At 40.8% G+C, this 15,977-nt stretch overlaps 1 protein-coding gene across 2 annotated transcripts in view; it reads right to left on the bottom strand.

Annotated features, from left to right (window-relative positions):
- Dclk1 (doublecortin like kinase 1) overlaps nucleotides 1-15,977 on the bottom strand; it is a 320,710-nt gene that overhangs the window by 90,286 nt on the left and 214,447 nt on the right. For both annotated transcript variants that reach the window (XM_034636480.2, XM_034636488.2), the window contains exon 5: nucleotides 1,349-1,465. In XM_034636480.2, the coding sequence (XP_034492371.1) occupies nucleotides 1,349-1,465 (117 nt within the window). The remainder of the gene's footprint in view (nucleotides 1-1,348; nucleotides 1,466-15,977) is intronic.

Below are 15,977 nucleotides of genomic sequence, written 5' to 3'. Positions count from 1 at the left end.
AGAACCACTGTTTCTTGAAATGTGGTCCATGCATCAGAATTACCTTGAGACTTGCTAAAGCACATGTTCATGAGGGAGCAGGGGGTCAGGATGACAAATTTTACCCAGCTCCCAAGTGACTCTCATGAACTCTAAAATTTGAGTCTTACTACCTTTCCCTTAATAAGGACTTATTTTAGGGTTCCTTTCAACCAAGATGAGTTATGTCATGAAGTTCTCTGCTCACCTCTAAACTCAGTGGCAAACACAATGCATCTCAAGTGCCAGCCACATTCTGAGACTTCTTCCCTGACTAGCTATGATGTAGGCCATGTGGTGGGAAGGGGCCAGTGGTCACCCATCATTGCTATCCTTGGAGTGAGTGTCAGTGGAGAAAGTGGTCTTTGGAGAACTGATAGAAAACAGCAGGATTAGGAAAAGCTCCAAGGGGAAGGTGACTCTTAGAGAACCCAACTGGGCAGGGTGGTCTAGCTGTCCAGTCTATTAGGAGTTCCTTCCTATGCAGCCCCAGCCTAGAGCTTTTTACACTCTCTCCCTGGGCTATGCTGTTGAGTAAAGGAAGGACTCCACGTAAGCCCTAAATATCTTTGTAGATATTTTAAGAGCTTTCCTAGCTCTCATGAAATCAGATAATAACCACTTTGTGGTCTGCATCATCTAATAATTCCCATTCAACAATTCAAATCATTTAATAAATAACTCCCTTCCACAGTGAAACAGACCTTAAACTTGAGACCAAAACACAATGACTTTTAATGGATTCACATCAGTTTTAAGACCTAAGAAGGTGAAGGCAGGCCTGAGATGCTCATTCTGTGCACAGGCCCACTCTTACACCACACCTGGCCCACAGCCAGACCGCCAGCCAGGGTCACTACAGTGTTGGTCCCTGCTCCACTCTCCCATTTTAGGTGCTTTTAGCTCCACAGTCATGAAAGAAAACTGAGACCACGGTCAAAAATGTGTTACACACAGGTTCAGCAAAGAAAAATTGGAAACCCTTCATAAGCCAGCCCTCCAAGCAGAATAAATGCCATAACAGAAATTTCTAGACTCTGAAAGATTAGCTTCTGTGGTTGAAATGATAAAAATCGGTGGTGTACTTTCATTTGTGGGTAAATCTGGGTTTCCTGAGTCTCACTGAGTACATTTTTCCAAGCTCAATGTTTTTTTCCTTACAGCCAACATGCTAGACTCTGGTAAATCTGTTCAGCCGCTCTAACATGTTCTAAAATTATAAACCGGAATCCACACCGTCTTAAAAACCTCACGCTCTGGCTTCACACACCCTCTGCTCCTCATGCATCCGAAATAAGGCAATTGCTTGCAGTCTCCTCTGCTACTTTACCTGAGCTGGTGGAGGCAGGGGATTTGCTGCGCCGGGAAGGTCCTGGGCTCTTGGTGGTGCTCCTGCGGGATGATGAAGCTATTTTGGTGTAAGAAGTGGACTTCACCACACGACATTCTGGGGAAAGAACAACAACTGCACATCAGGATTGGGTCACCACACACATGCCATCTTGAAATACACAATAAGCTTGGATGTAGAAATATACGGCCACTCTCAGTCATACCTCCTGACAGCCCAGTGCTTGGCCATGCCAATGGAATCAGGAAAACAACCAATAAGAACAAGGTGGACTTCTTAGACATGGAAGTCCATAATACTTCAAACCTCTTGCTTACTCTCTGTATAACAAGATTATGGATTCACTGGAAATAATAGGCTGATAAAGGGGTGCTTTCATTGAGTTTCTCTCCACCCACCTTTGAGCTGTCTGTGTATGTGTATCATTTGTAGAATAAATTATTTACTTTTTTTCTGAGAAAATTTTTAGAAGAAAGCAAAATCTCATAAACTAAGAAATGTGATGGAAGTTTCTACCCTACATGATGGGTCCAAGTTTACTGTTCTGGGGGGGGGGGTTCTCATAGGATCATGGTGGGTCTTTACCGTGTGTGGGTAACAGCACAGTTGCTCATAGAGGTAGCACTGGAGAACAGGTGCTGTTGTTCTGCTAAAGGAATCATGTGCACCTGTGTCTCCCCATGACGCTGCTACAGAGCTAACTTTTACGTCTATAAAATCATCTTGGACTGAGGACAAGAAACAACTACTTTTATTAGATTTCAATCCTTGGTGTTTGTGTTCACCAAATTCAATGCTAAGTATCCTGAATAGCAAAGAACTTTGTATTTCTCTCTTAGTACGACTCACTGATAAACTTTGCTGTATAAATCCAGGCATCTTATTCTCAAGAAATCACTTAATAATTAAAAATATTTATTAGCTTATAATGTTAATCAATGTTCACTATAGATTGAAAAATACCAAGGATATTTTAGAAAACACTCCAAATACTCCATAATTGAGTAATACTCTTTTGCAGGAGGGGAGTATACAAACCATGAGAAAATTTCCTACTCATTTGTATATTTAAACAATATTGGAATTAATCTGTACACATTCATCTCTCACCAGCCCTTTTTCATATTACAATATCTTGTGAACATTGTCACTCTGTCATTTAATGACTGCCAAGCATTTCATTGCCTGGGGTACCATAATTAACCAAATTGCTACCATTGGACATTTAACCTTCTTACAATATTTACTATCATAATAACTCAGTAACACTCTTTATATATGAATGGGCAGTTAATTGATTATTTCCTTAGGATAGATTTGGTTCCCTGATATTTGTAACTAGAAACGAAGGGCACATTATAGGTGCTCAAAAACATCTGCTGAATGCTGTAGGTTCAGTGGGCTCTTTACAAATTACCTCCAGAAAGTACTTGATCCAAATCATACTTTCACTACAGAATGAATGACCACTTGCCTGACTCCTCACTGATGTTAGGTGTTATCTTTCTAAAGAAAATTTGTGTGTGTGTGTGTGAGTGTGTGAATTTTTAAACAAATATAAACCTTCATTGCTTGAAATCTGAATTGGTTTGATTGCCAGTAATATTGTACATTTTTTCCCACATGCATATTAGCCATTCGTATTTCTTATTTTTTTCAATTACTTATTCATGTTCTTTGTGCATTTGCAGTTGAGATGTTCTTTTTTTCTAATTGGTTCATAAGAATGTGTTCTACATTAAAATTTTATCCCTTAGTCTATTATGTTATAAATATTTACCTTTGTAGGTAGTTGTTGAAACACGCTAGCCTTTTGAACGTGGTATTCTTTTTAAGTATAGCAGTTTAAAACTATAGTTTATTAACTTTTCCATTGTGCATTTTTAACCATTTTATGTTTTAGTAACCAAGGACTCTCAATTCCCAATCCAATGCTGATGTCCGACTTCATCTTTGAAGTCCATGCAATTTTTCATTTTCTAAGTTCAAAAAATGTTTCTTTTCCTTATCCACGCTGTTGAATAAAATAGTTCATATTGTTTAATAAAAAAAGAATGGAAGACTTGAATAGGAGATAGGACAAAGAGAAAAAGCCCCATGAATTGAATTGACTGGGGCAAAAAGAAGAGGAAGAATTTCATGAAGGAGGTGGAGGAAAAAAGAGGGAAAAGGGAAATTCTGTCTTTAGATTTTAGTATTTGTGGTTTCCTCTGCTTTTCCTCATAGCCAAAAGCAGGGAAAAATAAACTAGGGCATTACCACACTTACCCAGATCCTCAACAGTCATTTGGGCCACGGTGGCCATTTTGGCCCACCCAGGTAGCCTTGCCAGGAGATTTCATTTCTTAAAGAATAAGAAGGAACATATGGTGGATCCATTTCTAGTTTTTCGAGGAATCTCCATACTGCTTTCCAGAGTGGTTGTAACTAGTTAATCTGCAGTCCCACCAGCAATGTTTGAGTGCACCTTTCTGCTCACATCCTCACCAGCATTTATTACTGTTTGTGTTCTTGAAAATTGTCCTTCTCACTGGAGCTAGATAAAATCTTAGTGGAGTTTTGCTAGATTTCCCTAATTGCTAGAGACGTTGAACATTTTATCATATAGTTGCTGACCATTTGTTTTTCTTCTTTCGAGAAATGTTATCCAAGAGAACTAAACTCAGTATTCTATAGGGATAGAGCCATCTCAATGTGTATAGCAGCACAATTCACAACAGCCAAACTATAATCAACTCAGATGCCCACCAACAGATGAAGGGATTAAGAATTCTTAAACAACAGAGTTTAATTTAGCCACAAAGAAGAATGAAATTATGGCATTTACCGGTAAATGGATGGAAATGGGAACATAATGCTACGTAAAAAAAACCGAGTCTCAGAAAATCAAGGTCAAATGTTTTCTCTCATGTGGAATCTGGAGCAAAATAAAGGATAGAAGGAGAGGGAGTCATATCATAAAGATCTAAGAAAAATCAGTAAAGTAGAAGGAGACTGAGAGCAAGAGAGGAGGGCTGGAAAAGGGGAGGAAATGAGAAATGAATTTTTAAATATCATGTTATGTGCATATATAAATATACCACAAGGAATTTAACCTTCATATATAATTAGAAAGAACCAATAAAAATAAATAAATAGATGAGCGAAAAGAAGATCAGTAGAGCAGAGGAAGTAGAATGAGAGAAGGGAGAAGGGGAGGGAAAAGTGGAGGGACATGAAATAAAATCCAATTCCATGCATGTTCAAATTTATTGAGATGAACCAAACGACTACATATAACTATAACACTGCAAAAAAAAAAAAAAAAGGAGAAGAAAAGTCACATACAGGGGCATATTGGCAAAAATTTAAAGATGAATAGCCAAGAACAGAATTAATAATGCAGAAGGTATGATCAGAAACCCCAGGACCATCCACATGGCACAATAATGCCTACAGATGTGTCCATGGAGATTTTAATTCAGAAAGCAGAGCTCTGGAACATATGAAGGTGACCTTGAATTACCTCAAGACACTGTCCTCACAATTGACAAGACATCCTGGGGATTGTGCAACATTCTGGATATTTGACCAGCCTTTTGGCATTATGTTAAAAACCAAACTGAATGGCCGTAATGGGGCCCATCCATGGGCATGCTGCTGGTTACATTTTCATCAAATGCCCACCATGTGCCAGGCACTGAGAGCTGCAGGCAGATGCAGAACAATTCAAAATTGGAACCTGAAACATACACCACCTGGTAGTGGTGCACAGAGTCTCTCTGGGTGGGTGTGAGTGCCAGCAAGCCCTCTTTTGTGCTAATTTTTATTTCATAAACCTCGCATTTGAAAAATGTTGGTTAGTGTAATGAATGGTTCTTAAGTAACAATATAGTTTCTCATATTAAATAAAAATGAAGACAATAACAAGGGCAAGATGACCAGAAGATTTTGTCTCAGGTCACGGATATTTAGAGGTCACATAAATTTAAAATAATAATTTAAAAAGACCAGTGTCTGGTTAGTGGGAATGAGTAGTTAAAACAGAAAGGTACCAGATGGTGCCCATTGTTAATAACAGTCATCTCTGGACTGCAACATGAGTTAAGAAGTTGATTTTAGGGTTTATCTCATAGTCACAGGTACCAGATTGCTAGTTACAGCCAGGGCTCTAGATCAGCATAGTAGAACCAATCTTGCCACACGAAGTTAGTATTTTCTAACTACCAGAAGGATACTAGTAATTGTAGTCAGGAAGCTCAGGCTTAGCAGAGCAAATGTAGGTATTTCATTAGATTTCTGAAGGATTGAAAAGGACTTGGGGGCTCATGTCATGCCTCTATTACAACCGTGGCTTCTTTTGAACTTAGTTCTCATCATACTATTAATCGATCATCATTACTCATTTATTAGTCTGCCTCCCACTCCCTCTGTCTATAAGGTACCAACTAGTGCCTGGAATATTAACAAGTTTGGGACAGCTGCTCAGTAAATGTTGGTCTGAATTGCTATTGGCCCTCTTACTATGTGTGAACTCTTGAGCATTCACTGAACGAATCCAATCTTTCACTTTAATGATGAGGAAACTGAGTCTCAGAAAGGCTAAATGACTTGCATCAGAATCTATGTCCCATGAGCTGGTGGCTTTCTCCTTACCCCATCAGCTGAGGTTGTGGCCTAAACATGCTGTTCCATGTGAATAAAGTCTGAGACATTTCTATCAGTGTTCATGGTCAGAGGCCGAGGAGTGGGTGGTGGTGGACCACGGCGAGGATGGCAAACATCGATTTCTCATATCAATAGTCAATTAAAAATGAAAGATGCTGAAACTAAACTTTCTATCAAGATGTCCATTGGATCAGAGAAAAAGAAACAATGAACACTCTTTCAGAAGTGGAGTTATAATGAAGTAATCACTTGGGGGATCATGGAGTCTGAAAGATAATTACCAATATTACAAATCTTGTACCACTTGCCTTCAGGGTAAGAGTGAGGCTTCATGATTCATATTAGGGATTAGTAAAATTCTGAAAGTCTTGGGATGAATAACAGCAGCAGAAACAATACAGAATTATAGTAACCACTGTTTCCCTACCCTGGGGTCAACATGAGCCCAGTTTAAAAAAAAAAAAAATTGCAGCACCAAGGCATAAATTAGAAGGGAAAAAAAGCTCCACTGTCTTTCTTTTCAATTACAGTTTAGATTTTAAGTATTTTAATTAATTTAAGTGGGAATTATATTTTGTAATGATGAAAATGCAGAGAAGAAAAACAAATGCTGAATTACTTTGGAGAGAATGCCAAAATCTTTGCCAGCTGAAAAACCACAATTTAGAGACACCGAGAACAATATGACCTAAATGGCCAGTAAATAGAGAGCTTTTGTGTTCACACAAAGGATATTTTCACTGCCTCCAGCAAGGAAGAAAGTGGTACTTCTCTTACAGAGGTGGGTGTCTGCCTTTGGGGGTAGTCACTCCTTCATTCTGATAGTTTTGTCACCCTTAAATTTTATTGACTAATTCTCTTAAAGGGCTGCATTTTCTTTGGCTGTGGAGATACTGGACATCACAGATACTTCTTAAGAAAGACAATACTGAAAGACCATAGTAAGGTGCTTGTGGGAAGCTTCTGGACTTCTAAAGATCTCAGCCTACCCAAAGTACAACTCTTAGTATCTGCAGGTTTTTGGTTCCATGGACCCCCATGGATACCCAAATCCATGGATACTCATGTCCCTTATAAGAAAGGGCACAGTATTTACATCTAATCTATACGCATTCTCCTATATATACTTCAAATCATCTTTAGATTTACTTATAATATTGAAGATACTGTGATATGTAAATAGTTGTTATTTTTTAGGGAATAAATATAAGGAAAAAAAGTCTCTATGCTTAGTGTAGGTGCAACATTTTTTTTTTCCAATTAGTTTTGATACAGGGTTGGTTGAATCTGATCCTTGATTGATTGGCGGAACTCATGGATGGAAAACTGACCATATAGGGCTCTGGTGTGAATGAGTGACCCTCCAAAGGTCTATGTATTAAAGATTTGGTCCCCAGAATGGAACTATTGGGAGGAGATGGAAGGTCTTTAGGTCACTGGGGACATGCCCTTGAAAGGGATTGTGGGATTCTGGTGCTATCTTCTGTCTCTGCTTCTTGGCTTGAGATATAAGCAGTTGGCTCTACCATGTACACCTGTTATGTTGTGCTGCCCTTATCTAAGGTCCAAAGCAATGGGACTTCCCAATCTTGTACTGGAACCACCAGAACTGTGTCTTCGTAAGTTAATCACCTCTGATATTTCTTTGTAACTCAAAGCTGACTCATACATATAGGAAATCATACTAAACACACGAATTATTTCTTTGGTGACTGAACCTTCCATAAGAAGCAAAGCAGGCAAGGAAGATATGGTTAAATCTTTGTTTTAGAAAGTATATTCATAGCTCTTTGAGGTGAAAGTAATATTTTCCATATGGTCTGTACTAACATTAGCTTTACAGATGTTCTAGGGATTTGGTCAGATGAAAATTAAAACATTTCCCATCTTCAGACAGGCCACTCAAGAAATGGGCATTCTGTGATGGACAGATTTAGAGAGACAACCCAGATGGTGATGTATAGGGAGGAGGAGGAACATATTCTTTGGCTACATTCCCGGTGGCATGAGAACCTCCATTTAGGCAGATCCTTCCCCCACTCAGAAACAGTTGGTAGGTAGGCTGAAGTGCTACAGAAGGTGATGAGGAATAAAAATGATTCTAGAATTCTAGTGCAGGCACCAGCAGCTTACCTGAGTACACAGCATTCAGGCCTCCAAAGGGGCCCACTTGTACCTTTTGGAGAATCTTGGACAAGACAAAGGTTTTTAGACAACCTTGGTGATATGCTGCGTGCTGACTAGGGAATGCTCCTTAAATAAGAATTTTTTTTTTAACTTCTCTAATCTCTTTTTAAACAAGCCAGAAAAAACCACCCTCTCTATCAGAGGCCTCTCAATTTGTCTACTCCATACTCAGCTGGTCTGAGCTGTTAAGGAGATGGTTCAAGTCCATCCAGAAGAATTCATTAGGAACAGTCAAAATGCTCTGTGCTTTCTACCCTATCCTGATTACAAAGGCAAGCTTCCTCTTAATTTGGCAAAGGTACAAAGCCTCCAAATGGAACCATATTCCCCTCTGTCACTACGTGCAAGAGAGTCAGGAAGCACATTTGGTTCTGGAGACTTTTTATAAAAATGGCACAAACTCAGTGACAAAAAGAGAGAACTGGCAATTCTGGCTCTCCTTACTCCAAAAGTTGCCCTTACATGTTCATATTCTCTGAGTCAGAAGGCACCCTTGAGACTATCAAGGTTATCAGTGATTACCAAGTCCAATCTCGCCTGGGTTCAGAATAGTTTCTCCTCCTGTCTCCATAAGTGATTGCCCTGCTCCCCTTGAGCATCTCTAGTGCCTGGTGGATTTGCCACTTCCAATTTCATGGATTTTTGGAGCTTCCTCTACCCTTGATTAGTCCCCAGCTTGCCTGTGTGGGTGAGCTGAACAGAGCATTCCTGGTATAATTGATGACTAAAGTTCTCTTCCTATAGAAATACAATGATTTTCACACTCCACAGAAGCATTATGGCAAACGTAGGCTCTTTGCATGAAGGGTCAGTGTGCCCCTTCCCAGCTTCTAGCAAAGACAGGCCTGTCCTATGTTGGTACTCCACCTGGTTTCTCAGTCAGCCCTAACGCAACACCAAGACTCCCCATTGCTACTGCCTCTGGGGTTTGGAACAAGTGCCACTTCCCTAAGCTCCATATGTAGCATGTCTGGGAATAAAAGCAATCAAAATCAAGACATTTTAAAACACAGCTCTTTAAAAGGGAGGTCTGGAGCAGACTGAGTTGGAAGTAAAAGAATCAGAGTGGTTTAGCAGGAGAGTAAAGCCCCCCAAACTGAGATTTTAAAAGCAACTTCTAAAAATACTGGCACGTGTGTCTAAACCAGCACCTCAACCAGCCCAGCACAGCTTTCAGAACACCAGCTAAGCACTCCAGCTGGCGCCCACGTGTCCCCGCACCACGTGGCTCCTGCGCACTGGCTGGGAGCTGATAAGTTACATAACATCTGCAGAAGGCTTTGTGGCATTGGCATTTTCTGTATCGACATCTCAAGATCACTACTCAGATCTACTATTTTTGATAGCATGAGTGATTTTCCTTTCTGAATACTTTCCTTTTCCCTAGCAGTCACAAAAGAGGAAAGGTAATTTTCTCCTAAATAATAGTCCGGAGGTGCACGAGGATCCTGAGCGGGTAGATGGTTTTGCTCCAAGAGACTGCCTGGTTACCCAGGATCCTACTCTTATTTATGTCATCCACATGGTCCCAGTTGGCTCATCTGGCCATGCCTGAGTTTCAACCCTAGGGGAAAGTAGATAAAGAGGAGGCCTCCAATACCAGGCAAGAAAAGCTGTCTTGTTCCTTGTTCTACTAGATCTTCATTTTCTGAAATTGATGCTATCCTTGCTGTGCTTTCCTTCCTCCCACATGTTAAAAACACTGCATAGTGCTAGTTACTAGTAGCACCCTGGGCCTCTATCCACTACATATGAGTAGCACCTTAGCTGTGATGACCATAAATGTCCTCACACATGGCCAACCCCTTTGCTATGAAAACCACCCAGGAAGGTAACATATATTTGAAGTCATATTTATAACTGAAGTCAAACTGGTAACAATCCAGGAAGCTAAACAAATTTCCCCTGGTGGGGAAATAGTGCTACTGATCGTGAACCAATGCTGGATGTCTTCATTAGGCAAATACTTCCCTATGGAGCCCTCAATTAATTCTTTTTTTTTTTTAAATATATTTTTTAGTCGTCAATGGACATTTATTTTATTTATTTATATGTGGTGCTAAGAATCAAACCCAGGGCCTCACACATGCTAGGCAAGTGTTCTACCACTGAGCCAAAACCCAAGCCCCTAGTTCTTCCTTGATGGTGTTAATGAGGCCACCATCCTGGACCCCTAAACAATGCATTTCCCACATTCTTTCTTCAGGTTTGGCCAATAAGAATTGATAGTTTCAAGGGGATGCAATTTGCAATGTTGAAGATCTTCAATAGTCTGTTACATGGGATTGGCATCCACTGCTTTACCCATCCCTGAGATCATAGGACCATGGGGCCTTGAAATACTGAAGGTTTCTAAGTTTGAAGGTGGAGGAGATCATGGGGGCAAAGGGTAGAGAAAGATGACTTCCACTGCATGCTGCGCAAGCCTGAGCATTGCAGAAGTGCTAGGAGCAGGGTCCAGGATCAGCTTCACTCTCAGACAAGACTTTTTCAATCCAGATGCCAGCTGACTTCTGCAATGACCCCAAAACAGTACTCCCGGCCTTTTTGGATGCGTGCCAGCACCCACACAGGAGATTTTGTTCTTACATATTGAGTCATGGGGATTTGTAACCTTACTCATTAAGTCTGGCAGAACTGCTTCAGAACAAGAGTCATGTGCCCTTTGTCTCCTGGCAACTCAGGGTCTTGTCCTTCTGAATCTGCAATACAAGACTGTTGTTTGTTTTCCCCATAAAAACCCAACCACAGTAGTACATATGTCCTAGAGAGCCGCCGTTATTTTCTCTGCCACTGTCCTCAGCGGTTCACTCAGGGCCAGCTGTCTTTCCATTGGCTGATGCAGCTCTTCCAATAGTTTTCTTCATCTTTTGGAAGGTACATCAGTTACTAAAATTGAGTAGCCCCTCCTGGCGGGCTCTGAGCTTCTTCTCATAAAAAAGTCCTGCACATCTTCAGTGAAACGTTCGAACAAATCACAGATGCCCAGGGCCTTTCTTCCCAAAGGGTCATGTATTCCACATCATTCAGGCCAACTGCAGTGCTTTCTTAGTCTTCACTGAAGTCAGAGCACTGAGTGACAGGAGACACAGATGGAAAATGGCCAGCTCATATTAAAAAACAGAACTTTGACCCACAACCTGCAGCAACCTGCCAGGAAACCAACCCCTTTGCTATGATAACCACCCAGGAAGGTAGCATATATTTGAAATCAGATTTATAACTGAAGTCAGACTGGTAACAATCCAGGAAGCTAACAATAGCTCCTGTAACAATCAGTCTCAAATGGCTGGGACCTGATGAGCAACTAAGAGTTCCATTTTGTCCCCACCTCCAAGTTGGGACCAACCAGAAAAGCCATGTATGCACCCTAACCGATTCAAAGGATGCCCCACTCCTAGACAGCCTGCCGGCAGCCTCCCCATACCATAACTTCCATTAGGGCACAGCTAAGCTTTCCCTTTCTTCCTCTACAAAGCCTTCTCATGTTCTGACTGCCTTTAAGTCTTTGAAAATACTGATGACTGACTCCCTGCTGTAGTAAATGCTGGATAAATAGCCTTAACTCTTGTCCCTTGGTTGATCTTCATGTATTTCCACAATACACATGGCTCTCCCACAGCTGTGATTGGAGCATGGGGTACCATGGTACAGGAAATCTCTTTTGCACTCATACCTTGGATTCCTTATGCTCATGTTTTTGTGCCACCTTGGCATAAAATAAATAAGCATATCATCTTTCTGGAAATAAGCATATCATCTTTCTGCCAATTTTTCCTCTAGAACTGGGACAGACATCATTTCTTCAGCTGAGACAAAATAAAGTAGCCAACTTGAATTGAGGGGCACAGTGCATGAAATAGACTTTCCTTTACCCACTAGACTTAACGACAATGGTGCAGAAGGGAAGGAAAGAAGGCTGATGGAGGAAAGAACAGGTGAACATCACCAATCTATACTCACTTCAGGCCTGAACTCTGTGTATAGACCAATGTGCATAATGATGCAAGCCATCTGAATGTCTCTTCCCTCTCTCTCACTTTCTTTCTGTCTCCTTAACAAAGTACATGCATTAGTTTCTTGTGGCTGCCATAACAAATCACCACAAACTTGGTGGCTTAAAATGACTGGAATTTATTTGTTCAGAACTCTAATGGCTAGAAGTATAAAATCTAGGTGTCAGCTAGTCTACTGGCTCTCCAAAAGTACAAGGGAAGCTCCTGTGTCTTATCTCTTCTTATGGCTCCAGGGATTCTTTGGCTTGTGGCTGCATCACTCAAGCCTCTGCCTCCATATTCACATGGACTTCTCTGGGTATCTGTGTCAACTCCTTTTGCTTCTCTCTTAAGTGGAGAATTGTGATAACATATCGAGCCCATGTGGATAATCCAAGGCCAAATCTTCACATCTCAAGATCCTTATTTATATCTGCAATGACCCTTTTACTAAATAAAGTAAAATTTACAGGTTGATATCTTTTGGTGGTGGTTATACAACAGACTACAGCATAAAAAACATAACTTTTGTTCAAGCATTTTTGAGAATTTTTGTCAAGAAGTATGTTGTTACTCCATTTCCTAGAACTTTTGTAGGACTCCTTATTGTTCTTTTGGAATATCCTTAGCAAAGCCTAGGGTGTTAAGTTGTTTTCATTTTTTTTAAATGTGTTAAGTATCCTCCCACTTCCAGGCAGCAGAACATTAATTTTCCTGCACAAGGAACACTTTCTCCCTACTACTACCTTACCTGGCAAACTTCTGCTCCTACTTCCATGTTCAACTTAAATGTATTCCTTTTGTAAATATTTCCCAAGTCTTTGCAGTTTTAGGTGCTGCGATACAGTAGTAAATCAGTAGACAAGGTTATCTGCTGTCATAGAATCTATCTAATGGAGAATATGGACCTTAAACAAACAAAAATCGGAATAAGAGCTGATTTTTAAAAGTGTTTTGCCAAGAATTAAAAGGATGTTGTAAGAGGGGATGGCTAAGTGAGTGGTTTCTCTACACTGGTGGTCACAGAAGGTCTCTTGGCATAGAGGACATTAAAGTTAAGCTCCAGACCCAGGAAGAAGCCAGTCATGAGTAAATGAGAGAGAAGAGGGGAAGGCAGGGGTCAGATTGAGACAGAATTGTGAAGACCAAATGCTGGGCTTGCCTTTTACTCTAAGTCAGATGTGAAGTTATAGAACGGGTTTAAGCAAAGGCAGTGGTATGATCTAACTCATGATCCAAGAGATCCCTCTGGACACTGTGGGAGATTTCAAAGGGGCTCACTGCAGGGTAGTGCCATGGCCTTGGGTGGAGGTAACAGAAGTGGATGGAAGAAAATGACTTGGGATTTGATGAGGGAATGGAGTCCACACAGCTTGAGGATGAGGATTGGCATAGGATAGTCCCAACATGAATTCATGCCCTTTGTCAATTGTACTGGTGAGACCTGTTGAGAGGCCTGACAGTGAAGTAGCTTGGTGTGCCCACATGAAAGAGAGACTGAGTCTACCACACCTACGCCCTTCCTGCAGGATAGAGGATAGCCTTTTAAAAAATTCAGGTTCCTTGCTCTTCCTTGTACCTCCTGAATTTGAATCACTGGAGGTGAGATGTGAAACATTTTTTTAAAAAAATTAAAACCCCAAGGGGTCCCAATGATGTGCTTCAGACCAGAAAGAATCTGTCATTCTCTGGTATATGGACAAAGAACATTTTGAAGGGGAATTCAGAGACTCAGAGTTTGAATTAATTGTGCAGTGTGGCATTTGGGGGAAAAAAAAAAGGACTGTTAAAGTATGAGGAGATAAATTAACAATATTAATCAGTCTTGAAAAGAGCTACAAATATCTTTCCTATTTCTGATTTTATCCCAACCCCCAAATCTGGAAAACCAATAAACTATCATCCTGATACCCAGCCAAAAGAAGACTTTGGAATAAGTTGTCTTATTTACAGACAACTCACAGATACTTGGTTTTCATTAGCTATAAGGTGGGAAGGACCTGAAAGATAGATAAGAAATAAATAAACTAAGCAAGAACTGAGAGAAACCTATAAGAATTTCTCCTAGAAAAAAGAAAAGCAAATAAATAAAAACTAATAACGTAAAGACAAACAAAGAACGTAAAGTGTGAGCTGAAGTAATATTTGATAGCTCTTTCCTTGGGCAAGGCCCCATTTGGCTGATTCTATCTTCCTACTTATGCAAAAAAGAAAAAAAAGACCAAAAAAAAAAAAAAGATATTTGGTCCAGGGACCTTGAGCTCAGGTACCTAGTATAGGCTCAAGTGGAAGGGGCTCCTTGGAAAAGGTAAATGGTCTGGAGTTTTTGGTAGTACATGGTTACGGTGGTTGAGAACTCCAGGTATATCTTTCACAAAGGATAAGGTATTGCTTTTTGAATTATCCTCCCTCCATTTAATGAGATGATGACTAGTTATAGTTTGGATAACAATTGGGTCCACTCCTCTTCCATTAACAGTAGTTCCAGGTTCTGTGCAGTCCAGTAGTTTGGGCCATTCTGGTTGGGAAAGCTCTCCAGCACCTTGCTGCTTGTGTGGTCCATGGACCAGTAGCATCAGCAACACCTGGGAACTTGACAAGTCTCAGGTCCCATTCCAGACGTGCTGAATCAGAATACATATGGTATTTCATGTTCATGTTAACGCTTGAGAAGAAATGCTCTAGAACTATGGAGGAGGCCCTTAGATAAGTGGTACCCCAATATTAAAGAGAATAAGGATGGTTTGTGGAAGCAAGTGAAGAAACAACAAACAGATCCTGGGCCCAGTCCCCAGAGATCACAATCTGATAGGCCAGGCATCTGGCTCTTAATGAGGCTGATGATTCTGGTATTTAAGAAATAACTTGAGAAGCAGCACCATAGATAGTAATAAATAAAAAATTGAAACTCTAGAAGGGATTACAGAGTTAAAGATCTTATCTAGAGAACAGTATTTTATGGTAGGATTTCCAGACTTCCCTGTTGATAAACATCACTTGGAGATTACTGATAAATACTGAACTTCCCAAGTCCTTTTCCCAGATGTCATGATGCTGTGGGTCTGGAAATTGATATTTTAAATAATACCTTGGCTGACTCTGGGAGTAAGGGAGATTTGGGAGAATTGCTTTACTGGAACATACACATTCAAGGCAATTCTATGGGTCAGTTAGGAAGGGCACCATAATGGTGGGCCTGTCTTCTTCAGGTATCACCAGGTCAGTGAAAACAAAAGGACCAAGTTCTTGGTGGGAGGAAGTGCTTATGTATAAAAGAAATTTCCAAAAAGACACGTTTGCTGAGAGCCAAGTAGGAATGACGCATGGCATTTTTGGTTGAAAGGTGACCCCAGCAAGCCATTGAGATGATAGTGATTATGTTAAGATGCGCATTCAATTGGAGATTAGACCCCTGCTGTCCGCCTCGGCCTGCTACTTTGGAGCTCTCCCGCGACTCCGGGAGAGTTCCCATTGGTTGGGGAAGTGCGGTAGGAGGGAATTCCGGAGGAGGGATTTCCTGTTGGTGTAGTGTGTCCCGAGAGAACACCGAGTGCGAGTGCGTGGTTCGAGGGAGAATTCCCAGGGAGCATGTGTGGAGTGGCATTGGCGGGAGTTTTGGAAATAAAGTTTGTTCCTGCTTGAGTGGCTCGTGATTTTGTGCCCAGCCAGACTGCGGCACATGTTCTCATCCAGATGTTCTGGGAAGAGGCCATAAAACTTGATTAAGAACAGTGGTTGTCCATCAGGAAAGGTATTTGTGTTTAAAGATAAGAAAACCT

This window comes from Marmota flaviventris, chromosome 4 (assembly GCF_047511675.1).
Source record: "Marmota flaviventris isolate mMarFla1 chromosome 4, mMarFla1.hap1, whole genome shotgun sequence".
In the NCBI taxonomy this organism is placed as follows: Eukaryota; Metazoa; Chordata; class Mammalia; order Rodentia; family Sciuridae; genus Marmota; species Marmota flaviventris.
Note: the sequence above shows the minus strand (reverse complement) of the source record. Positions and strands in the feature narration are given on the sequence as shown.